The 24,593-nt window shown below is 46.0% G+C and overlaps 3 protein-coding genes and 1 long non-coding RNA gene across 4 annotated transcripts in view; 1 reads left to right on the forward strand and 3 right to left on the reverse strand.

Annotated features, from left to right (window-relative positions):
• CHSY1 (chondroitin sulfate synthase 1) overlaps positions 1 to 1,295 on the reverse strand; it is a gene marked incomplete at its 5' end in the record, with an annotated part of 73,141 nt that extends 71,846 nt beyond the window's left edge. The window contains one exon of the mRNA XM_082060558.1: positions 1,030 to 1,295. Coding sequence (XP_081916684.1) covers positions 1,030 to 1,295 — 266 coding nt within the window. The remainder of the gene's footprint in view (positions 1 to 1,029) is intronic.
• Positions 626 to 10,828, forward strand: LOC309443543. The gene is made up of 3 exons (XR_014184814.1): positions 626 to 1,058; positions 7,123 to 7,223; positions 10,240 to 10,828. It is a non-coding gene; the product is annotated as an uncharacterized lncRNA (long non-coding RNA).
• Positions 10,829 to 10,965: 137 nt separating this feature from the next.
• Positions 10,966 to 18,046, reverse strand: SELENOS (selenoprotein S). Its single transcript, XM_082060562.1, has 6 exons — positions 17,890 to 18,046; positions 17,562 to 17,696; positions 15,379 to 15,485; positions 13,960 to 14,049; positions 13,778 to 13,856; positions 10,966 to 11,829 (listed from the first exon to the last, which is right to left on the reverse strand). Exons 1-6 carry the CDS (start codon positions 17,972 to 17,974, stop codon positions 11,750 to 11,752), a joined length of 576 nt encoding a protein of 191 aa, XP_081916688.1. The 5' UTR covers positions 17,975 to 18,046; the 3' UTR covers positions 10,966 to 11,749.
• Positions 18,047 to 18,281: 235 nt separating this feature from the next.
• SNRPA1 (small nuclear ribonucleoprotein polypeptide A') lies at positions 18,282 to 24,070 on the reverse strand. Its single transcript, XM_082060561.1, has 9 exons — positions 23,918 to 24,070; positions 23,202 to 23,349; positions 22,658 to 22,736; positions 22,228 to 22,274; positions 21,413 to 21,515; positions 20,807 to 20,886; positions 19,516 to 19,591; positions 18,995 to 19,088; positions 18,282 to 18,474 (listed from the first exon to the last, which is right to left on the reverse strand). The coding sequence occupies exons 1-9, from the start codon at positions 23,997 to 23,999 to the stop codon at positions 18,416 to 18,418; spliced, it is 768 nt and encodes a 255-aa protein (XP_081916687.1). The 5' UTR covers positions 24,000 to 24,070; the 3' UTR covers positions 18,282 to 18,415.
• Positions 24,071 to 24,593: the final 523 nt, after the last annotated feature.

A 24,593-nucleotide genomic window follows, 5' to 3' on the forward strand; every position in this document is an offset into this window, starting at 1 on the left:
CACTGAGGCTTTGGACTGAAGTCCCGTTAGCGCACGGTGCTCGCAGCAATATCCAGCTACGGCTGGAGATCGCACCACGGGCTACGGCAAGCAGCATGCAGCGCAAAGCACAAAGATTGCCCCTGCTCCAAAAATAGGCGTACTCAGGTAATAAACACATGGCTCAGAGGCCCCGGTTCTTGCGCTGGCTTCCCCAGCCCAAAGCTTGCAATGTTTCGCCAAAACTGACCTTCCCCCATTCAAGCTGTTTTGCTACCTAGTCCAGCATCACTTACAGCTTCAGTGAGTACAGGCCGGTTTTACTCTTTGTTCCCAGATGCATTTTCCGAGTCTCATTCCTAAGCACATGCTCTCGGCTTGGTGCAACGTTCTTTTTTTTCCTATCCAAGGAGATACAGCAGTCCCCAAACTTTACTATTACCAGGCTGTTGGCTCCCTTCAGAAGCAGCCCAGGACTGCACCAGCGTGACGGGGCCATGCCCGGGGTAGAAGCGCCAAGGGAAGCACCTCAACCACCCCGGTGACTGGCGGTGGGTGCCCCCTCGCTACAGTGCGGCTGCCTGCCAGGTACTGACTCAACCAGACCGTGCGAGAGCATCGACGCGGCTCAGTTCGACCCCTCGCGTCTCCGCCGAGCTGTCCAGGCAGCGGAGGAGCGCTCGGGGCACCTCGCTGCCCGCACCCCTCACTCCGGCCAGCGCCTCAGCGCTGCCCACCCTGCAGTCGGGCTGGTGCGGCGAGAGCCGGGGCTGAGCGTCCTCTGAGGGGCCCCTCTCTGCTCGCTCACACTCGCCTCACGGAAAGGCGAGCGGTCCCCTGGCCGGCGCGGGGATCCCGGCCGCAAGGGCCCCGCCGTGGTAGACCTCCCGCCCGGGGAGCTCCTACTTCAGCCGCACCTCAGGGCAAACGGCCGTGCCGACAGCCGAACCGAGCCGAACAGAACCCAGCCGAACCCACCCGAACAGACCCCAGCGCACCCGAGCCCAGCCGAAAGCAGCCGAGCGGCGCTGCCCCCCCCAGCCCTCTCACCGGTGGGCGGCCACAGCACGGCTCCGCAGGTACTTCTGCGCCGTCATGACCCCCACGAAGAGGAAGCTCTGTGCCGGCGGGCCGGGGCGGCGCGGCGGGGCGGCGGCGGCGGGCGGCGGGCGGCAGCCCTGCGGGCGGGCTCGGCGGGGCCGCGCCGCCGCCGCCAGCTCGGAGGCGCGGGGCAGGACGAGGCGCGAGGCGAGCACGAAGCCCAGCACCAGCCCCAGCAGGACGCTGAGCCAGGCGCGGCGGCCGCGGCCCGCCATGCCCGCCCGGCGCCGCGCCGCGCAGGCCCCGCGCGGCTCCTCACAGCGCCGCCGCCCCGCGCTGCGCCGCGGCCGCCAGCCGCGCCGTGTCGCCCAGCGCCGCCATGGGGGGAAGGGGCAGGGACGGGAAGCGGAGGGAGGGGAGGAGAAGGGAAAGGGGCGCCCGCCTCCCCGGCCCTGCCCCTCAGCACAGGCGCTGTGTGCGGCCCCGCCGCCGGGAGCCCCGCCCGGCCGTGGCGGTGGTGGCGGGGCCGCCGCGGGAGGGGGGCGGGAGGCGGCTCGGCCCGGCCCCCTCCGTTCCCGCCGCGCTGGCGCACCGTGGGGGGGGTCGGGACAGGGACCGAGCGCCGGGCTGTGACCCCGGGACGGGGATCGGCTCCTAAAGCAGCGCCCGGGAGCGGGACCACGGGACAGGGCAGCCCGGAGCAGGAGCAGCCCTGACCCAACGCCCCACCCCAGAACCTCGGCCCAGCTGCCCAGACCGAGGGGCTGGGACAGGAGCCTGAGAGAACGTGGGTGCTCAGACCCGGGGATGGAGACTGAGACCCCGGACAGAACCCCAGCCCAGCACCCGGCACTGCGGAGCTGGAACTGGGGCTCCAGCCCGGCCCTTCAGACCAGGATGGGACAGTACTGGGAGACTGGTACTCTGACCTGGGACAGGTACCAGGTGCCCATGCCTGGTGGCAGAGGTTCCATCGCTCATCCCAGCACAGCTCATCCCAGTATGGCTTGTGTGGAGTCTGCAGCCAGAAATACACTGGGAAATTCAGGCTAGAGATAAGGAATAAATCTTTCACACTGAGGGTGATGAGAGCCTGGCCCAGGGTGCCCAGAGAGGTGGTGGATGCCCCATCCCTGGAGACATCCCAGGCCAGGCTGGACGGGGCTCTGAGCAACCTGAGCTGGTGAAGATGTCCCTGCTCATGGCAGAGGTGGCACTGGGGGAGCTGGGAAGGTCCCTTCCAACTTGCACTATTCTCTGATTCTATGATCTCTGTCTCTGCATGGCTGGGTCCTTGCTGCCCAAGCCCCAGACCTGCGATGCCTTGGTCCCCGGTGTCTGCAGAGCCAGAGTGCTGGCATGGCCGCGAGGAGCAGCCTCCAGCCCGGGTTTCGCCCGGCACTGATGCATTCGTGCAGCTCATGTTCTGGTGCTGGGGTGGGCGAAAGCACAGGCAGCTCTCTGAGGTTTCCCACCTTGCTAATTAAACCAACCAGAAATAGGTCAACCTATTTTGATCCAGAAGCTATAATGACTGCTCAACAGAGGGAAGATGTTAGGTGTACCAGGTGAAGATGTATTTTTTCTTTGTCTGCACTAACTCTCCATGTCCGCTTCATCTACTGTGTGCTTCAGCTTCAAATACTGCAGCCCCAAACCCTTGACATTTTACAGGAAAAAACCCTCTGGTCTTCAGAGAAGAAACATATCAAGTACAACCCACTGACCTCCTGCTTGTCATTGTGGTTTGTTCCATTTCCTACCCACTTTTGTATGTCCAATTACCAGTCATTGCCATTTTAAAATTTATCTATATTGTGGTGTCATCCACAACAAGCTGAGAAGAAGAAAGTCTTGGTATAACGGCAGCCTGCTCTTGAGCAAGATCTGTTGCAAAAGAGGATGCTGAACCAAATTAATACTGTACATTAATAAGTCAAAGAGAGCCATACATGACAGATTTTGATGATCCTTGTACAGTAAGTGACTGTCACACTTCTGGGAACTAGCAGGTAATATGACAATCTGCTTATCTAACGAACTAGATGATAGGTCTCAAAAAAAATGCTTTCATGTGGTTTTTATTGCTCTCGTGATGGTGCAATCCTCATACCAAGGTCAGCACCGATGAAGTCTTGTGATGTCAGGAGCAACGAATAACACAGGGAAAGTGCCACTACAATTTATGGTACTAAACAAAGATAAAATGAAATAGAAACTAGAGAAGAAATACCAGCAATTAGCAGGAAAGAAGAGCAGGAGGTCTCATTTTGGTTGCTCACGGGCAGAACACAGAAGCATTGAGTGAGATGTCTGTTTGTGGGAAGAGGAAGAGAAGAACTAAATGGTGAAAGAGAGAGTGAGAAGAAGACAAGACGGGAGGTGAGGAAAGCCAGGGAAGGACAGGAACACCATCACTTGGCAAAAGCTGGCTGGAAAGTGAGGAGAGTCACCAAGGCTGAGTGTCTTTGAGAGCTGCAGAACACCGAGGAAAGGTTAAAAATGCAGCACTGGCTGGTTTGCAGTGAATGTTAGCAGTTTCCCAACAGCTTCGTGTGTACCACAGGCAGAGAAGGGGTTGATGAAGATCCCCAAAAGGGCTCCTCAAAGTTTGACCAAACATTCCTCGGAGCCCCATGATTGCTCTGACAAAGCCAGCACAAAGTTGCGTTTCTGGGACCTTCATCTGGGGAATGGGATCCACGATCCACCCCAGTTCACCCTATTAAAAAAAAAAAATCCTTTTTCTGCTTTACTGTCCTTTCCATCCCTTCCACATAGGGAAATCCCCCCAACCACTACTGCAATTCCCTTCTGCTTCCCAGCATTTGCAATGCTTTACTATTATTTCTAACTACGGGTGCTCCGATCCCTTTCTATGAAGCCTGTGCTTATCCTCAGCCTGTGCCACTCTGCACACGTGCATCTTTTAGAATAGAATCATTTTGGTTGGAAGAGACCCTCAAGATCATCGAGTCCAACCATAACCCAACTCTGACATTAAACCATGTCCCTAAGAACCTCGTCTATACATCTTTTAAATACCTTCAGGGATAGTGACCCAACCCTCCACTTTCAAAAGCAACCTCATCAAACTCTCTGCCTTCCCTCAAGCCTGATTGTCATGTCTTGAAATGCAGGACACCAACAGATGTTGGAGCTAAAATAAAACGTAAGGCCACTCCTTTCCAAAGGAGGGAGATGTGGCAAGTCTGTGAGCAGGAATAAGGTTATTCTCAGCATGCTCCAAATCAGGAATAAAAATCTCCTGATTCAAGGGAAAGCCACTGTGGCCTAAGAATTACAGGAAAAGGCAGAGCTAGCGTGGTTAAAAGGCAGTAAAAAAAACGGTTTGGGCCGAGGAGCTGTCAGTTGGCTTCTTCCCATGAAGAAAAGAAGTTAGTCATCAGAATTGAAAACTCCATGTGAATTCAGCACACATGGAAACGATGAAGCAGAGCAGCACACTCCTGCGTTGGATCTCCTCTGCCTCTAGTTCTCCTTCGGCACATTCCCACCTCCCCGCACCTCCAGGGCAGTTACGGGTCCTCACCTCGGTAGGGGGAGAGCAGAGAGCACTCGGAGAAGGGGCAGGAGAAGGACAAGGCACTTCTCGGTGCTGGGATTTACCTACAAGAGGAGACATGTTCAGAGTTCACACTGCACCGCGCAAGATCACACCAGTGGAACGCTGACCCATCCACCTGTAAAGAGGGGGTTGCACCAGGAATGCTGTGACGCTTACACAACCTCCCTAAGCACATCCAAGTGCCACGCTTAATTTCATTTATCATGCCAAACTCATATTCGAAAGTGTTAGGTGAGCAAATGCCCCTTTTTATTGCTCCCACCTCCTCCCCCTGTTCTTGCATAGAGCAGCTGCTGTTTCCGCTATAGGAAAAAAAAGCGGGGGGCTGGGAAGGCAAATTTAAGGGAAACTTAAAGAGCACAGTTTAGTTTTTCCAGCTGAATTATAATCCTGCCATTACCTGCCTTGAGTGTGTTTTTAATCTGGTTGGCAGAGAAAGGTCATACTGCATAATCACATTGAAGCGCCTTCCCCTATTAATACAGCTCTTCGTCTCAGTAAATAGTTTACACTATATATTGTGGCTACTATATATTAAAAGGCGTGGCATTTTTCTCATATAACACTGCATAAACATATTTTTATGCAGAATGTTTTCTATTCTACGTGGCATTGCTTGAGGAAATAGTCCGAGGGCTCTCTAAATCTGAAGAGGATGCCCCCTGTGTGTGTTCCATCTCCGTGCTCCCATCCCACTCACTCCAGCGAGATTAGCATCCGGACCAGCCAGTGAGACCCCACTGCACTGGCCCACACAGTTAAGATTCATAATCAGATTAACTAAACGGTAATCCTGGTTTTAAACAATGGAAAAGCCAAGTTGTTGAAGCGGTGAGCTGTTTTGTGGTGTACAGAACAGATACCATCCTTTTGGAATAAAGTAGTTTAATACAAGGAAAAAAAGGTTTTTTCCACATAGGGGACTCTACCCTATAGAGGAAAGAGGGAGTATCTTGCATTATTACCACTTCATTTTCCCATCGGTTTGGATCTCCAGTTTTTCCACAGTGATGAGCCCACTCTAATACTTATAGGATGTGCCTTCTACATTAGATATTCTTTACCATATTTTAAAATAATAGTTAGAGAAGGGAACTACTTCCCAAGTGCTTCAGAAACTTTAATTATGAATGTTCCAGTACTTAAATGGATACTTCAAAAACTACCCAGGCAGTGGAAAAATGAGCATACTTCATATATTCAAGGTAACAGACTCACGGTGGAAAAAATCTAGCTGGGCAACCAGCAGCATTTATCTCTGTCACAGTATTTCCAGCACCGTTGCATTTTCCCAAATGATGCAGAAACTCCAGCTTCAGCATCCACTTTTTTTTTCTTCTTTCCTCCCCATGCTGTTCTGGTCCAGCCACGGACCAGTCTCAACCTTTCAGCAGATGCCAATTCAAGGGATGATAAAATTAAAAAACATATATATATATATATATATGTATGTATGTATATATATATATAAAAGCACTAGGATGGGTTTCTCCTTGCTGGACCAACACCGCCACCCCACGGCACAGCCCCGCGGTGCAGCGGCCGCTCGGTGCCGGGGTCCGGGGGGTGGGAGCGGGTGGAAACCACCCTGCTCCCCACACAGCTCCTCGGTTGCCCGCTCAGACCTCCCGTTCTCACCGGCTGGGTGGCCCTGGGGCATCAGGCATCTGAGTTTTGCACCACAGGACGAGGTGATGAGTTTGTAACGAGCTACCGCCAGAGTGGAGTCACCAAACCACCGAACAAAGTCTAGAATGTGTATTTAGAATCACAGAACAGTTTGGGTTGGAAGGGACCTTCCCAGCTCCCCCAGTGCCACCCCTGCCATGAGCAGGGACATCTTCACCAGCTCAGGTTGCTCAGAGCCCCATCCAGCCTGGCCTGGGATGTCTCCAGGGATGGTTCATCCACCACCTCTCTGGGCAACCTGGGACAGGCTCTCACCACTCTCAGTGTAAAAATTTCTTCCTCATGTCTAACCTGAATCTCCCCTTTTTTAGTTTAAAACCATCACCCCTTGTTCTGTCCTAACCCACCCTGCTAAAAAGTCTGTCCCCAAAAGTGTCAAGATGCAATACACACAAGAAGCAGGACAGCTAACGAAGTAGCAATTACAGTACCTAAGCAGCAAGCTGAACATGACCCCTTCCAGTACATGACAAAGCAAAGCTTTAGGACCCAGCTTTGGTTTTTTTGCAAGTGCATCTTGTAGGCCAGCCTAACAGTAGCTCCCTATTTTAATGCACAGAACAGAGCAGCAGAACCAGATTGAAAGGTGAGGTATTTCGGTATATCCATTTTCCTTCCATTCTCTTTAAATAGAATTAGAATTCTAAGTTCTTTTCCTTGCCACCCCTATGTTAACGTTACTCATGGTACCAGCTCTGAAGCTGAGCTCAGTAAGCAGCATGCAGAACCTTGACTAGTAAATTGTTGTAGACACAGAGGGAGGAGTGAAATTATTAATTTATCAGTGGAGACCTTGCTCTGTGCTAAAAGTGCCTTTTTAACAGGTATGCACTTCAAAACACACCTATCCCAGAGAAAAAAAAGGACATCAGAGCAGCAGCCGCATACCTGCCAGCCCCTCGCAACAGGAACCTGCAATGAAAATGTGGGTATTCACCACCAAAACTGAGCTGAGATGACCTACTTCATTCCAGCCATTGGTTGCTTCATAAAAACTGATGCAAGTTTTTGAAGTTGCTGGCACTAGAGCTGGGAATATGGGCAGGGTGTGTGTCAGGCCTGGAACAGCTGGCTTGGATGCTCACACAAAAATCGTCTACGACGGTGCAACCGGGCCAAGACACCACCCAGCCAACAGCCGAATGCTTTTCCTTTGTGGTTACAGAGCTGTTCCAAAAGCCAAGCTTTCACTGCAAAAGAGCAAAAAAAAAAAAACCAACAAAACCAATCAAGTCTTCAGCCCATCCAAGCCTAGACGGGCTTTTTCTGCAGTTGGTAATCATGTAGTTTCAGCGTTCAGCGACAGCGTGGACACAAACACGCTGTGCCCCACTCTTGGCTAACCAGGTCCCTGGAAAGGTGTCACTTTTTAGCCTGTATAGGAGCAAAAATCATCCAAAGGGTGGATCTGATCTGATGTGGAGATGTGTGCTGATGCGCAGTGAGGCTTGAAAAAACAGCAGCAGAGATGGGACCTGCGTGGTTGAGCATGGGAGGCATAAAGGACAGAGTATGGATGGTTTAAATGGTTTAAATGCAACCATTAACTTTACCGCTGCTGGTAAAACATACATGGGACCATCACGGTGGATGCCATCCTGGGTCAGAGCTCTCTGCATGCAAGGGCTCCCCCCGGTCACCTTCCTAGGGAGCAGAAAAAGACACAAAACTCAAGAAAAAACACCCCGATCCAAACACCTGAGCTGAGGGTCAGCACTGTCTAATGACGAAACAAGACATGGCACACAGCAACTACAGAACAGCCAAATTCCTTGAGGTTTGAGTCAAAATAGTAAATAACTGTATAAAACACAGTAGATGGTATTTGTTAGTATTAACATTTCACGCCTGCATTCAGACCCTGCTAGGAGAGCAGTTCCTTACAGATACAGGTGCAATGATCATGTTCAATCACACTGTTCTTTGAAAAGTACACCGCCAATTCCAGAACACCTGGGAACAGCTCTGCTGACAGATTCTCTGCTCTCACTCCCCCAAGTCCATCTCCTTTTGTTCATTATTAAAAATTTCCAGTATAAGAAACTTTTTTTAACAACTAAGCACGCAATGCGATATCACTCTTAAAAGCTTTCCCTCGTTTCACAATGTTTTTGAAAGGCAAAAATCAAGCCAAATAAGTTTTATGAGAGCGAGAACATGTATTTTTGTCCAGTTTTAACTGCAGTGCTCAGTACCTCCTGATGAATACTTAAGAGAACTGCGCATAAAATAGAGCTCATCTGCAATTTAAAGAAAACAAAAAACTTTGTTCTTCTCGCATATAAATAACCTGAAAGGCAATGAAAAATTTTGAGCTGCATTTCTCGAGCAACTAACATTTTCAGGACTTTTTGTGCCTCTGAACACTTGCTTGATTTAGGATTTTTTAATGCCCCAAATAGATTGGTCTTCAGTGGCTAAGCAACATTATACAGCAGTTTAATAGCATTGTATGAACTCTTAAGTTTGTTAGCTAGCTTCTTCCAGATAAAGATATTTCCAGAACATCTGCACCCGTAGAGTAAGAGGCTTCTTGCATAACTACTGTAAGTGGGGAGAAAAAAAATTCTCCTGAAGGCTTTTTAATCTGATCCTTTGTAATTCAAGTTCTTGGGAATTCATACCAAAGCAGGAATAATGGAATCATTAAATAGTTCACTTCCACCTAGTGCCTGCTGCATGCTGCACTCTTAAGCTATAAAACAACAAGCAGACACCTTTCCAGACTCGTTTGTGGTCAATGGAGAGCTTTCTGTTCGAAGTCAGAGGAAAAACGCTTCTCTCTGCTCGTGCGGATCATGACCCGAGAGTTTTACAGACTGAGGTTCTTCCATCCACCCTGTTCAACAGCTTAGGAGTGTCTGATCAAAAAAACTTAGGGACTTGAGGATTAAAATTAAAAAATTAAGGTAGACAGAAGGTGAAATTTTCCAGTAGTATGTAAATCACTTCATTCTCACTGGATATGTCTTACTAAATCTTAGACTTGGGAAAAAATCCATATCCCCAGTTGAGCCAAAAGTAAGTCTTGAGACACAGAGAAAGATTTAGCATATGCTCAGTTCAGACCCGCTTATTTATTTCTTAAAATGTTTTTACTGTACTAAACCAAGCCATCCTTACCATTTTATCCACACAAGGAATTCTGCTTCTTTAAGACAACAACCTCCCCCAGTTGTTTTCCTGAAGACACCACCTCAGTCTGTTGCCTGTTTCCCCAACACAAAGGGAAAATGTTCCCCAGAGGCATGAGTAAGATAACAACTCTTTACTGATGAACAGTCTTCAAATCTTGAAAATACTCTTCCCTACCTCTATTTTTTTTCATTATTAAAGATTAAAATCTGAAGTTACATACACCAGTCTATGTTACAACAATGGAAATTTAAGTTTATGTACCAGTAGCCAGGAACTGAACACTAAGTTTCCATAGGAACATTAATAACCTTTGCACTTCATCATCTATATGCGCTTGAACACTCCATGGATCTAAAGCAAGAGGTTCTTGGCCTTTCCATTTCAGCAGCTGCCAATTTTAAAACTTAACAGTAAAATGCTACTGTTACAGATAACAGTCAAAAGAAAAATCACAGATCACCTGACACACAAAGCAGGTTCTCTAGATAACCGGTATTTTCGAAGTTGGCACTCAGAGGTATTGATGAACACAAATATTCCAAGCGTATTTAGAAAGAAGTGATCACGCAGCCCTAAGGTACCCCAATGAAACACTGATACGTACACTAATGCCTACACTGAAGTTCAATAACAGTAATTAGACACGAGGACACTCATCGTAAGCTGATGGGAACTATTTCACTTAAGGAGAGCCTGGATTTTGCTGAGGTTTCACATTTTGTGCTAGAGAACAAATCAAGGGGATGGGATGTTTGGAAAGCTCATATAAGATGACCAGCTCTGACTTTGTTTTCTATCCACAGTGCTGGACCTGCACCAGAAGTCTAAAGACCACACATGCTTCAGATACTCCTTACAGGTGCCAGTTTTACCCCTTTGCTACCCAGAGGCTTCTTCCAGCAAAAACAACCACAGACGCATTCAGAACACCCAGTGGTAAAGTTCTTAAAGTCCCGGAGGTGTAACCCTGACGCTGCACAGCCAAAGCTCTACACAGTCCTGCTGCCCACACCACACAGATCTGTTTGCAGCTTCTCTTTTCCCTTTGGGTACCTTGCAGCGTTTGAGTTGACCATCCTTACGTATCCTCTCCTCAAACTGAATTTGTCGACAGTGATTTGTGAAGAAACCTGCTCTGCTCTACCAGAGCAAAGGCCTTGGCTACATGTTTTCTTGCTTTAAGTTCAAATACAGCTTGGAGTGCTCAACAACCAGTAACGTAGCCAGCCCAATTTTGGAATCACGTATTGGGGGTGGGGAAGATAACATGAAGTTTCACTTTTCAAACTTGGGGAAAACTTGATCTGGTCTTAACCTGAAGGTGACTCTTCTAAAATCATTATTTGGAACACAGAACACCCAAATAAACCATAACTGTTAAAAGCAAAATATAACAGCTTAAAAATCCCCTTTTGTTTATGGAGGAAGTCAAATGAAAATAATTTCATTTGATCTCTTATCTTGCTTTATACACATTTATTGCACTAGAACATAAGCCCTCTATATAAAAAGATGCTGTAGAAAACCTCAAGATTGTAAACACTAGATTTATGATTTGTTTGCAATTATATTTAATATAATAGTATTTTTCGTTTTTACAAAGCTGTTGAAATAAAATAAAAAAAAAAAAAAGACAAAACAAAACAGGAATAGCAAGAACCCCCCCGCATCTGCTGCCTAGTATCAGTAATCCTCACTGGTTTGTTCACCATTTCTAAGGAAAACATCATTCAAGGTAGCTTGTCACAGAGACTCTTCTGCAATAACTGGCCTTTGGTGCAAATCCGTGGTGTTTGTCAGTTCATCTGTTTTTTCTGGAAGTCCCTCTGCCTATAATTCAAGTTGCCTGCCAATGCTAATATTCTTCCCCTCTAAAGTACCTTGCAGGCAGACATGGTAAATCTGGTAACAGATGTCTGAGGACGGTAAATATCCTCATTTTACAGAGGGAAATCAAGCATGGATAATTAAATTTGCCTGAGGCCAGTGTTTTGAATAGCCAGCACAGAACCAGATCTCACAATCCCAGGTGATCCACCTTGGTGGGAGACTACGCTTCCTCTCTGTAGAAGAGTGAAAATTAACTGATTACACTGAAACTGTTTCTTTTTTTATCCTCCCTAAGAGGATCCGGGTATTTTTCCTGTGCAGTATCAGCTTCCGTGCTATCTGGAAATGGCGTAAATCTGTTTTCAAGTTAACACCTACACTAAGCCTGAGCCCAAAGGAGTCCTTGTGACCTGCAAACTGTAGGCAGCAAGATGGGGGTATGATCAAGCTCGCCAGTGACATGAGACACCAGGGGGGTTAACCTCATCCACCTGCCGACGGGCCTCTGCGGCCTGGTCTCCAGGAGCAAGTGCCGCCTCCTTCTCCAGACAGGGGGTTATAGCCTAGAAATGCAGAGGAGAAATCCACCATGTTAATATTTGTCCTCAACAGGCCTTCACCAACACGCAGGGAACACAAAAAATAAATCCCACAATTATTTGCACCTTGTTTATATTTACTATACAGGCAGCATTTTAAGGAAAAGGAAAGCAGAGAAAACATCCAGACTTGAGATGGTTTATTTTTGTAGTTGTAACAGTAAAAGCCCTTGCAAAACACTTACATTTTAATTTGATAAATTCAGATTAAATTAAATTGAAATTAATTACCATTTAATTTCCTCAAGTCTGCACTAAAGCTTTAATGCTGCTCTGCAGAGTAAACAGAGCAGTAACTCTTACAGTGAACTCTGTAAGAGTGAATCTGTTCTCTAAGAGCCCTAGTAGGGACTTGAAAGAATCTTTTATTCCAGTCCTGCAAGGAAGGAATACTCTGAAAGTCAAAGGTGGATCCACTCATTACTACTGTAAGATTTTTTTAAGAATTTGAAAAGGCAAGTATAGATGGCAAGTCAAAACAGTTACTTTAGATGAACATCCTAACACCAGAACTATCATCAACTTTATTTTACAAGTACGTACTCTTGGCAAATGTTCTCAATTTGTTCTGTACAAGGTAAAGAAAAAGACAACCAAAAACCTAAGAGCATTGCTAACCAAGGAGGTTTCAAAGCAACTTGTTCCACTGAAGCTTCAAGCATCACTTCCACCTTTGAAGTTTTTCTCAGACTAACCAAGTTCTGCTTTCCAGCTTAATTCAGCAGCTGAACAGTGCAGATGGTTGTTTCACTTCATGTTGATCTACCACACGAGAAGATCAGAGACCTCTATCATCTGTTATTTAAGCAAAGATTTTGCTTAGGATGAAACTAGGACAGGTGCCTCAACCCAGCTGCCCTGATCCTGGTTGTCAGCAGAGCTATTGCCCGTGTGTTCCTCATCCCCCATAGTGGGGAATATCCTGGGCAAGAGCTATAGAAGATATTTGACAGATCAGACATCAGACTGCACTCATATTAAACAGCATGAGATGAATCAATCCGTCAGTTCCTTCAGATGTTGTCAACAGCTGCCAGTAAAAATATTCAAAGCAGAAATTTCAGTACTGCACTGTTACTAAGGTTTAACATGTTTAATCACGAATCTTTGGGTTTCATACATTTATCAAGTGACTGACTGAGCCTGGCACCCTAAGTGGGTTTCCCTTTTAGTCTGACATAACTGAGGCTGTCGAGATGATCCCCTCCACTAGGGAATATTGTAATTAAAATATTATACCCAAATTAGCGCTTGCAGGCTCTTTGACCAGCTAGGAGATGAGTTGCGTGGCCAATACATGGCGGTGATCCTAACACCGGTTATACGAGACCATACGAACGAATTATCATTCATCATGATAATTTCAGCAGTTGACAGTAAATTTAATAAGATCCTCTGGCAGTTTGAGAGTTGGTAACAGTTTCTACATCTGCAGGATTTATCTGTAAGTCATTCCTGTGACCTCTGAGAAGGTCACGCTTTGCGTAACAGTCTTTCACCTGCCTGAATCTACACAGTACAAGGCAAAATATGCTCTCCCTGCACTTAGTGAGTACAACAGGTCATTGAAAGACTGACCAGATAGTAAAATATCGGGCTTTTACAATAATGGGGAGGGATCCCAGAAATGTTGTGAGAATCTATAATTTTGAGTCACAAAAATCTTAGTAAATTATGGCAAAAGCATTTACAAGCAAACTGAAACACTGTTTGCCCAGGGAAAAGCACCACAGAATCTTCCTGCCAGGTTTTGCACAACATGCAACGCCAGCCACGCTGGTCAGCAGTACAGAGCTCGTTTGTAAGGCGCACTTTATTTCCTCCTTGAAGAAGAGAAAAATATGTACAATGACTGTGTACACAGCTGGATAAATGTTTCAAGTTCAGAATATCTTGAGAATTTCATACTTACCACCTCCTCGCAGGGGCTTTTTGTTTGGTTTGGATTTTGGGACTGCTGATGAGGTGGAGGCACCAGATTCTACTTCATGCTGTTCACAAAAGCAAAAGTTACTCAGAATTTAATCAATGTGAATTTCAGCCTATTTAATCACATAAACATAATTGTAACCTGATTAACAACGCAGTTGTTACCTGATTCAGTTTCAGGTTTCCTTTATAGCTTTTTCCTTCTTGCATACTTTCCCACATGGCTATTTTCTGCCTTCTCTTCTCTTCTTCAAGCTAAGGAACAAATCCAGGACATGCCAGACTAAGATTTCAGGACTAACAGAATTCCCAGTGCTACAGAAACAGCTACAACAGCCTCATCAAAAACCAAGTTTATGGAAGCATTTACTTTTTTAAACACCCACACCTTCCCAGCCACCGAACCACCCCTCTTCAACATATACAGATTGTATCTGCAGCTTCTTTTGATTGCTTGAGGCTTAAAAGCATTTCAAAAATAAAACAGAACCAAGTGGCAAGCTTAAATTCTGAGTTTATAAAAAGCACAGGGTAAAGAATATTGCATATGATAGTAATTTAATGTACAATGTAGGATGCTACAGAAGAAAATGTGTTTTTCAAAGGAACGAGACAGCCAGCTACGTATTTACGTCCCAATATACATTATCAAGGCTTTTTCCAGCTTTCTTCTAAAGCAATTTATCCTCAAAACAACACAAATTAATGGTCAAGACAGACTGCTTACTTCTCGACAAGCAGAAAGCAAACGAGGTGGCTACTGCATCCAGACAAAGAAAGCAAAGCTCCCCAAGTCCAAGCACACTAGACCTAAATTTTCTACATAGTGGCTATTTTTTTCCACAATACGAGTTTTCATTCATTTTTAATTGTCAATATTGCATAAAGCGTCAGCTACAAACTGAGGTCTGAATGTACCTGACTGAAAAAATAGAAACAGCAGAGCTGGGATTAATGAGCCTTATTATTGCTATGCTGATCACATCCGCTTTTCTGCGCTGCCCCACACAGCAATATGTTTTTCCTCATTATCTCAAGTGGCAGTCCAAACCATTAAATTACAGCGATGTTGAACTACATTTCTAAGAACTTATATATGCCATTAGCAACAGAAAATATGTATGCAGTAGTACAGTTAATCTGCCAGTAAATCCACTCCAGCCATTCACTGCACATGTAACTAAGATTCTGTAGGTAACAGATTTACCTGGAAAAAGCCCAGGCCCACAGAGTCCCACACACAGACTTGCGGAGAAGCAAGCACCACAGAGATTAATATTACATGTATCAATCATTCTAATCAACAAAGAGCATGGAGGCAGCAGGTCAGCACAACATTTAAGAACGTGCTTGCATTTCTGAAGGTCTGTTGTGAGAACTACTGCCTGTTACTGCTCCGTGGATCAAACTGTATCCAAAAATGGTAAAAAGTGGTAAAGGATGGGGGTAAAACCCACCACCCACATTCCAGCAAAGAGACCGAGTCTCCTTCTGGCATCTAGCACAGAGTAAAGCTTTCCATAGCAGCAGCGAAGTACTTGATGACAAATTTATGAGTTAAAGAAAGAAATGCTCTCTGGTTACCTGTCTTTGTTTTTCTTTGTATCTTTCTGCTTGTGCATTCAACTCCTCCTGCATCCTGAGGCGAGCTGCGGCCAAAGCTTCCTGCCTTCTTACCACCACGTCAGGTTCTAGGAGATTGGGAACGAGTTTGCAAAGATGTTCAGAATAAATGCTAAATGGTCTCATCAAAGAATTGTAATAAGGGAAGGCTCACATCTCCCTCTACAGCTGTTCTGCAGAAAATCACAGCTCAAGTTCAGTTTCCAGTTAATCTTTTACAGTAATTTATATGCTGATTTAAATTTTATAACATTTCAATATTTTTAGAGCAATTGCTTTAATGAGTTTTTAATGAATAAGGAGACCAATGTGATGAACCCACAAAAAATTCAAATTCACAGTTCTAGGATACTTGCTTCTATTTCCGAAGGATTTGTTTGATACAAATAATTTCAGAAATAACACCCTTGCTTCGCAGGGATTCCATTTTTACCCAGAGAACTTCTTTTATGCAGAAGCATGAGGCAACCGGCCCACATTCCCTCCTACTCCTCCTGGCAATTGGTCCTACTTGTTTCATTACAGCAAATTTAACATGCCCCACCAGCAGAGAAATTACTTATAAATATCACACGTCTCAAGAAAAAAACAGCACTCTCAGAAAATCTACACTGAGTCACCACTTCTCTTCACGGTTGCCCTTTAGGAGAAGTCAAAATAAAAATTATATCCAAGCAAAGTCAAATATTGCCTTTTTTTTCCCCCAGTAGCTGAAGTATCTCTACATTTGTTTGTCTCCTCACATATTTGCTACCATCCAATGATGAATATGTACAAGAAATTTCAGTACATTCAGTAATTTCATTTTATAGGCAGTTTTGGTAATTAAATCAGGATTTAATTAGCATTACAAAAGAACAGCAGTAGGATAAGGACACTTGAGTAATATTTTCTGGGGCCCCACGTAGTTCCGTGCCAACACACCAAAGGAATCAGCGCTGCGAGCTTATTGTTTTGGCAGACACACCAGCACAGCCTGTCCTTTACAGCAATGAGGCTCCAAACGAAGCAGGATCATGACTGTGTAAGACTGACAAGCTATGCCATGCTTGAGAAAGTAACACAGACGAGAGGCAGTTACACCCCAAATGTACACAATCCTGCCAGAGTAGGAACTGTGAAGGAATAATTGACAGAAGAGATTACCAATATTAATTGAAAATTAATACTAATTAAAAAGTTTTCCCCAGTGTTTAGGTTTGAATGTTTTAGTTTTGTTTGCTAAGTTTAAAAGTTATTTGATAACTGACCACAGCTAATTTTAACCACCATTCTCTCCGCTCCTGCACTATAGAAGACCAGCTTTTCCCTCATTCTACAACGCTTCACTCTTTTTCTCCCAAACACATTACTTTGGGACACAATCCTTCCTTGACAGCCTTTTAAAACCAACCTTTCCCCAATAATCTCTTCAGAAACATGATCTGTACACTTTCGTGGGCCAAATGGTTATTCTGAGTATCGATCACCACTGAGACCGCCCCCAGAACTGAACCACTTTTTCATATAACTGTAGATTAATTTTGGGTGGAAGAAACCTTCCCAGCTCCCCCAGTGCCACCCCTGCCATGAGCAGGGACATCTTCACCAGCTCAGGTTGCTCAGAGCCCCGTCCAGCCTGGCCTGGGGTGTCTCCAGGGATGGTTCATCCACCTCTCTGGGCACCCTGGGCCAGGCTCTCACCACCTCCAGTATAAAAATTTCTGCCTAATGTCCAGGCTGAATCTCCCTCTTTTAGTTTAAAACCATCACCCCTTGTCCTATTTCAACAGGCTCTGCTATAAAGTCTCTCCCCACCTTTCTTATTGCCCCCTTTTAAGTACAGAAAGGCTGCAATAAGGTCTCCCTGGAGCTTCTCATCTCCAGCTGAACACCCCAGCTCTCTCAGCCTGTCCTCCCAGCAGAGCTGTTCCAGCCTCGGATCATTCCTGTGGCTCCTCTGGCCCCTCTCCAGCAGGTCCATGTGTGTCCTGTGCTGAGGAACCAGAGCTGGACCAGCACAGCTCGTTATTAAATAAAGACGCTGTGTGTGGGTCTGAGCAGCTGTCAGACATCCCATCACTACAGCAGAGCGCCAGCAGGTACCTCAGGGAACACAAGCATCACTCTGTACAGCTCCAGAGAACAAGCAACGACTGACTCACCCATAACTGCGTCAGCTGCTCCCGCCCGGCCGCTCGGCCCGGCCGCCAGGCTCTGGGACACCTTCTGCACGAGGAGATAGATGGCGACGGCGGCCAAGAGGATGTACCAGCCATAGCTGGAGAGCAGGGAGCCCACTGTGACGGGGACAAGCCGGAGGTGAGCGCAGGCTGAGGGGAAGGAGCCCACCCAGCCAAGCGGCGATACGGGGGAGGAGGCCGACGGGGGGACACGGGTCCTCAGGGGGCGGGCGAGTCCGCTGGGGTCCCCTCATCCCCGCCACCCACAACTCCCCTCAGCCCAGAGCCCCCCAGCCCCGCTGCCCCTCACCCGTGTGCTGCAGAACCTCCAGCCCCCCCCGGCCCAGCGCCGCCTGCCCGGGGCCCGGCCCGGGCCCGCCGTCCCCCAACTCCATCGCCCGCCGCCGCCACCGCCGCCGCCTCACATCCGGGAACCGCCCAATCACCGCCCTCTTCGTCCTCTGCCACCTCACAGCCAGGGAACCAACCAGCAAGCGAGGCTTCCCCTCGCGGGCCAATGGAAAGGCGGTAGCGAGTAACACGGTGACAGCATGCCTATGCGCGCCAATGAGAAGACGCGATAAGCACCAGGCAGCCAATCAGGGTGCGCAAGGGTGCTCTTCCTCCTCCCGCCGCCATGGCCGTCCCGTCCCCCCAGCCCGGCCCGGCGCTTGGCCGGGGAAGCAGACGCGGCACCGCGGGGAAAAGAAAAAAACGTTCGTTTATTGAACGCCGAAATGCGCTGGGACGGGGAGCGGGGGGGCGGCTGCCGAGCCCCCGGCAGAGAGGACACGAATGGGGTCCGGGGGAAGCGCTGGGGCCGGCAGGGCCCGGGCTCAGGAGCCGTTGGGCACCGGATCTTCTTCCATTTCTTCCTCAGCGTCCTCCGAGGGGCCTGAAAGGAGGCGGCGGTTACTGCACATGTTGGTTCTCTTTCCCACACGCGCAATGTTAATTTTCACCCCTCTGAACAAGAATAATACGAAATAAAAACCTCTCCAGAAAAAAAAAGAAAAAGGTATCTCTAATACACAGAAAAGAGGCAATATTGCCAGCCTGCAGTGAAGATTTGTCCATGCAGAGACCTCCCGGAGATGACAGAGACCTTCCTGTGCCCCCACCTGAGGTAATTACGCTCAGAACAAGAGTCCAGGTGCACTTTGCTATTAATCTAATTTTTTTTTAAATTACTGGGATGAGCTGTTTGGAGTTAACCAATACAGCAAAGCACTTTGGGCCGACGTTTGGCACATCATTGCTGAGGGCACCCAGGTGCAGCTGCCATGGACACAATCCTCAGTTATACCAACCATAAAGTTAAACTCATTTTAAACAGTTTTTTTAGCTCCCTGTTTGGCCCTTCCAATGTAAATCCCTACGGCAATCACACAAAGCATCAGGAAGCACAGAGTTACCTGATTTTCTTTCTCTGCCGGGAATCTGGCCAGCCTGTAGCAAGCCTTTCAGTCGCTCCACTTCAGCCAGAGTTGTGGCGTTGGCAATAGCAGTCTGAAAAAGACAAAAGAACATGATGAATCTTCACATACAGTATTTCAGTCTGCTCAGAAGAAACATAAACACAAGATTTTTTTAAGTGACATGAAGTGAAGCCTCTACAGAACATTTTAATAAATTGTAGTTCTGGACACCTTACAAATGACCAAGCACATTCTTACTTCACTCCGTATTAAACAAACTGCTCTGTCCTGGGAGAGCTCTAAGCTCAGACCAAACTTTCATTTAAGTTCTCAAAACCCACGTGTATCACAACAGATGCAAAATTGCAGAAAGAGCACCTAAAACATGAAGTTAGGACACACTGTTCTATTCATCTGAACAGAGCTGGGGTTGCCAGGAGGAAGGAAACCTTTGTTAAGTTTAGATCCACAAGTTTTTCTCCTCCACTTTCACCTCCGTGTGCTGTCAACATATTTACCTTAATTGCCTCGACGTCCCCTGGGGAGGGCCCAGCTTTCTTTTTGTCAGTTGGTAAACCAGCACCTGGATTGAAGCTTCAAAAGAAAAAAGACCCATTACATCATTTTGAAGAGTTAAGTGCTTCTCTAACTTCCAAACTAGGTTTGGAAGTATTTCATTCAATCAAGTGTAGTATCTTATCTTTGTTAACAAACTGATACAGTGAAGTTGCCTCCTTCAGAAACACCAACATTTCCCCCCGCCCCGCCCTTTCATCTGCTCTTAGAGGCAGACCTTAACTTCATAAAATTAAGCACCTGACAAAAGCTATTGGATTTGGATGTTGGTGAACACAAAGGTCTATCACCATTTCCAAAGCAGGGTGAATACATAAAGAGTAACTGAAATTGGGTTTCTTGTTCTCATACATCTGATCTTACAACAGACTGTATTGAAGCCTACACTAGACTAGATGTAATCTTAACACTCAAAAGTTATCTGCTGCTGCTTTAAAAAAAAAAATAATCTGTAGTATGTGAAAATGGATGTTACTTACTAATCATTTGAGATTTCCTGCAATGCTGACGCAGTGTCAGAGTGCTGTAGCCTCTCTTGCAGCTACAGAAAGATTTTCTTCATATGTTTATTGAGCTATTTAGTTCAACCACCTACTTGTTCTAAAACTATCACAGACCTAAACCCCTATCCACTCATAAATTAGCACTGGAGTCCATCTATAATTTTAAATGCTAAATACATTCAAGATATTTTGTAATTTAACTATGAATTTGGAAATACTGTTGCCATACATGATCCAAATTCTGATTTCCAAATAGGTTGATGAAAGATTAAACAAAGCTATGAGGTACTACTCAAGAATTAAATTAAACAAACATATATTAACTGAAAATTTTAATCTGCATTTATCCTCCTAATTACAGCAGATTTTACAGTTTATATTTCCTGGCAAACCAAATAATTTTCATTACCAATCATCTAGGAAAAACAAATCAACAAAATAAACAATGACCACTTCTCTCCAGTTAAATAACAAAGAGAAAATAATTAAATTAAGGTTTCCTGCTTGATGACTTAAATCAATCCACCCTGACCAAAAATCTCATGGAAAATTATTTCTGAGATGTATTCACCACCATCCAAAAATCAGGATGCTTGGACAAGGCGCTTGTGGCTACCAAAGCTTGAAGGCATCCTGCCAGTAACTAATATCTCAGTTTACTAATAGCGCACACAAACAACGTGGTGTTTCTGAAGGAGAACGCCAGTGTAAATTTGTTATTTTATCTTACGTTTTTGTTCTCCTGGCAATATCCTTTGCAAGCTGTGCACCCCGTTTGCCCTTGAACATTTTCTCTGCCTCCTGTCGCTCCTACAGCGATACCACACACACAAAGTTAATTTAAGAACATCGCATTTTGCAAAGCTTCCGTCCTTGCAAAGAAAGACGCTCTGGCTCATCTTCAGCAGTGAACAACGGTACGTGGAGAGCAGATGTAAGAACAAGCACATAAACATTGAGCAAACACTCAGGCTCAAAGCAGAGCAACCTAATGCTCTTAAAAGTACAAACTCTTTCCCACAATCATCTTCACTGAAAGCAAATGTCTCTGTTGCAGTTGCTCATTTCTAGAGGTCTTTCTACTAATACCAGAAGGCCAGAAAAGAATCAAACTAAACAAAGGTAGTAAAACGTAATTATAAGAGACTATACCTTTAACAGAATGAAACCATGGAAGAAGACAAGGAGCATGATTTAGAGCCACTTATGATACACAATTTCAATAAAATTTACAACTATGGCAAAAAGCTCATGGTTACCACTGAATTTCCAAGAATTTAACAACAAAAAAAAAAAGGTTTTAATCTTGTGCTGAATCAGAAAAAAGTAGACTTACTTTGAGTTTCACTTTTTGAAAATCCAGTACTCTGACCTGGGGAACTTTGTGGATTACATATAATCTGTAATGCTTCTTATTTGTTACAGGATTCCTTAAAATGCTACAAGGTAAATAAATGTTATAAAGAGGTTCTTAATGTAAAATATTTTAAAATCTGCTTATATTGAAACACATTAATATACTTAAAATGTGGTCATGTACCTTCTGCTGTAACAGACAACAAATAATGAGCCTAGTGACAGTGTTCTTTGGTATTATGAAAACAGAGCAAAAACTTGCACTTTAAAGTATTTTATTAAGTAGATTTTATTGAAGAACCTAAAGAACAACCTCAAAATATTAAAACCAAACAAATAAACAAAAAACCATCACATTTCCTACCTGGACATTGATCAACCAAAAAAAAAAACCTCACAGGACAAATTGCTTTTCTTTTTTGGTCCCTCACACCAAATGTAATGTTACTGAGAAGTCATTGTTCACATGTAATTTAAACCATTTTGTAACAAGTTTAAAAGTTTAGGTTTTTGGTTTTTAAAGGTTAAAGTTACTTCAATGCTTGCATATTGATTTACAGAAATATTACACCTCATTGCTCCAACAGTCAGTCTGTAATATAAAGCCTCACCCATTAAATACCAGGTATTTCTGACGGGTAGTAAAACCATTTTTAATCAATTCAGTATTTAAGCATAAGGAACCTGCCACAGCTCTTAAAAATGAGAGAATTCTAGATCAAGGTGGAGAGCCAGGCCAGCAGTAGAGTTCAAAGAGCAGAGAAAACAGCAGCTTTTATTTTCAAGATTACATACCTCAGGTATGTCAGGGATTTAATAGTTGCTAATGGATCCAGTTCACCCTACGTAATGGGAACACAGTGAGAAATCGTAAGTCTATTAATGAGAATCAAACATTTGAAAATAAAGTTCCTGAACTTATATCTATTTTAGAGACCCATTTGAACTAATTATTGCAATTAGTTTAACAGGAAACCCACAATGAATTTGTGACTGCCATTCTACTGCATGCTGCAAATTATGTTATTTAAAATACATAAACCATTAACTACCACCAAAACCATCTGATATTGCTCTAAACAAAAAGCAATAAAGCTAATTACAAAGGCAAGTAGTACCAATTATTACCAAAAGCTTATGACAGTACTCTCAGGAAAAGGTCAATTAGGAACATGACAAATACAAATTCCAGCTTGTTTCGATTGATCCCGTGTTGACAGCTTACCAGCTCAGCAATGTTGTTGTTGGTAAGAATGAGCTCCGTCAGGCTGGGCAGAGCCTGCTCAAGGCTTTCACCAATCCGACTAAGGAAGAACAAAAAGCAAAGAAATTACCAAAGGTGAAGAAGGCAGAAATATGATAACATAGCGGATTTCCCTGTAAAATAACCCAGTCTGGCACTGGCAGAAGTTTGGGTTAGCATCCCCTACAATACTATATCTAATACAGCTAGCAATAAATACCAGCCATTGCTGTAAGGGTAACAGATGCAATATGAGATTTATGTTCATTTGCTTGCAGGTATCACCATTTTCTTTTCTTTATAAGGATGATACTGAAATCCAAAGTCTCTGGCCAAATTCTGAACTCTGCATCTCATTGTCATGTCTGAAAAACAATGACTGACTTTTGTACTGAATGAGGCAGTGCTCAACACTGATATTTTTTCCATAAAACAAACACTTCTACACATACCCAGCACTGAAAGACAAGCACAGACTTTTTTCATCTGCCCTAGGGTCACGTCTGGCCAAAATACAAATACTTACCAAATCCTATTGTTATTCATCAGAAGAGTTTTCAGCCGTCTCAACAGAGGGAACCCATCCAGTTTACGGATCTCATTGTCAGAGAAATCAATCGCATCGAACTGGTCCAGAGTGGCACCTAGGTTCTCAATAACTGGGATTTTATAACCTGGGGAGAGAATACAAGACAGAAATTAGATTGTACTCACAGGAGAGCAGAACAAAGCAAGACAGTGTGTGTGGGGCATATCTGGATGGACTGAGGTCACAGATAGTCTCAGTCAAAACATCTCCGCAATAACCCTTCTCCACACCACACACAGACCAAACTTTCCCCTCCAAGCCAACAGCCCCCACTGCTTTTCCAAACCATCCCTCTTCAGCAAACACCTCGAGGCCGTCCGCACGTTCCCTCAGCCCAAACCTGCCCTTCTGGTACGTCCCGTGTGTGTCCCACCGCCCCACACTGCAGGTTCCTCCCACGTTGCTCCCCCAAATCCCCTTCCACGCATCCCCTCCCCCGAGTCCCTCTGCGACTGGAGCCCCTGTAGACGCCCCCAAGCCCCGCCCCCCGGTCCCTCTAGCCCCCCAGCCCCTGCAGGCCCCTCCGCCAACCGGCTTCCCCGTCCCGCTGCAGCCCCTCACAAGTCCCGAGGCCTCAGGCCCATTCCCGGCACAGGCCGCCTCGCCTCCCAGGCCCCCCCGCCCCACGCGGGAGCCCCGCCGAGCCCGCGCACCGCGCAGGTCGAGCTCGCGGTCGCGGACGGCGTTGGTGTATTGAGCCGCCTGCTCGATCAGCTCCGCCGTGAGCTTCACCATCCCGCCGGGCCCGCCGCGCCGCCACCCGCGCCGCCGCCAGGACAGGCTGCCGAGCGCCGACCTGCGCCAGGCCGAGCAGCCGAGCGCCGAGGGGCGGGAACCGCCCCGCCCTCTCCTCAGCGCTCCGCCCCGCCCGGGGGTCATAGAATCGAATCATAAAATCACGGAATAGTTTGGGTTGAAGGGACCTTCCCAGCTGACCCAGTGCCACCCCTGCCATGAGCAGGGACATCTTCACCAGCTCAGGTTGCTCAGAGCCCCGTCCAGCCTGGCCTGGGATGTCTCCAGGGATGGTTCATCCACCTCTCTGGGCAACCTGGGCCAGGCTCTCACCACCTCCAGTGTAAAAATTTCTGCCTCATGTCCAGGCTGAATCTCCCTTTTTTAGTTTTAAACCATCACCCCTTGTTCTATTTCAGCAGGCTTTGCTATAAAGTCTCTCCCCACCTTTCTTATTGCCCCCTTTTAAGTACAGAAAGGCTGCAATAAGGTCACCCTGAAGCTTCTTGACTCCAGCTGAACACCCCAGCTCTCTCAGCCTGTCCTCCCAGCAGAGCTGTTCTAACCTCGGATCATTCCTGTGGCTCCTCTGGC

This window comes from Streptopelia decaocto (genome assembly GCF_964273445.1).
Source record: "Streptopelia decaocto genome assembly, chromosome: 9".
Classification (NCBI taxonomy): domain Eukaryota; kingdom Metazoa; phylum Chordata; class Aves; order Columbiformes; family Columbidae; genus Streptopelia; species Streptopelia decaocto.

Excerpts from the sequence above, each read along its gene's own strand:
- SELENOS (XM_082060562.1), bottom strand. The coding sequence starts at position 17,974 with ATGGAGTTGGGGGACGGCGGGCCCGGGCCGGGCCCCGGGCAGGCGGCG. Across the intron at positions 17,697-17,889 it reads GGAGGTTCTGCAGCACACGG|TGGGCTCCCTGCTCTCCAGC; the intron begins GTGAGGGGCAGC and ends TCCCCGTCACAG. Across the intron at positions 11,830-13,777 it reads AAAGCCCCTGCGAGGAGGTG|GCTATAACCCCCTGTCTGGA; the intron begins GTAAGTATGAAA and ends CTGCATTTCTAG.
- SNRPA1 (XM_082060561.1), bottom strand. The coding sequence starts at position 23,999 with ATGGTGAAGCTCACGGCGGAGCTGATCGAGCAGGCGGCTCAATACACC. Across the intron at positions 20,887-21,412 it reads TTCAAAAAGTGAAACTCAAA|GAGCGACAGGAGGCAGAGAA; the intron begins GTAAGTCTACTT and ends GTATCGCTGTAG. Across the intron at positions 19,089-19,515 it reads GGGACGTCGAGGCAATTAAG|ACTGCTATTGCCAACGCCAC; the intron begins GTAAATATGTTG and ends TGTCTTTTTCAG.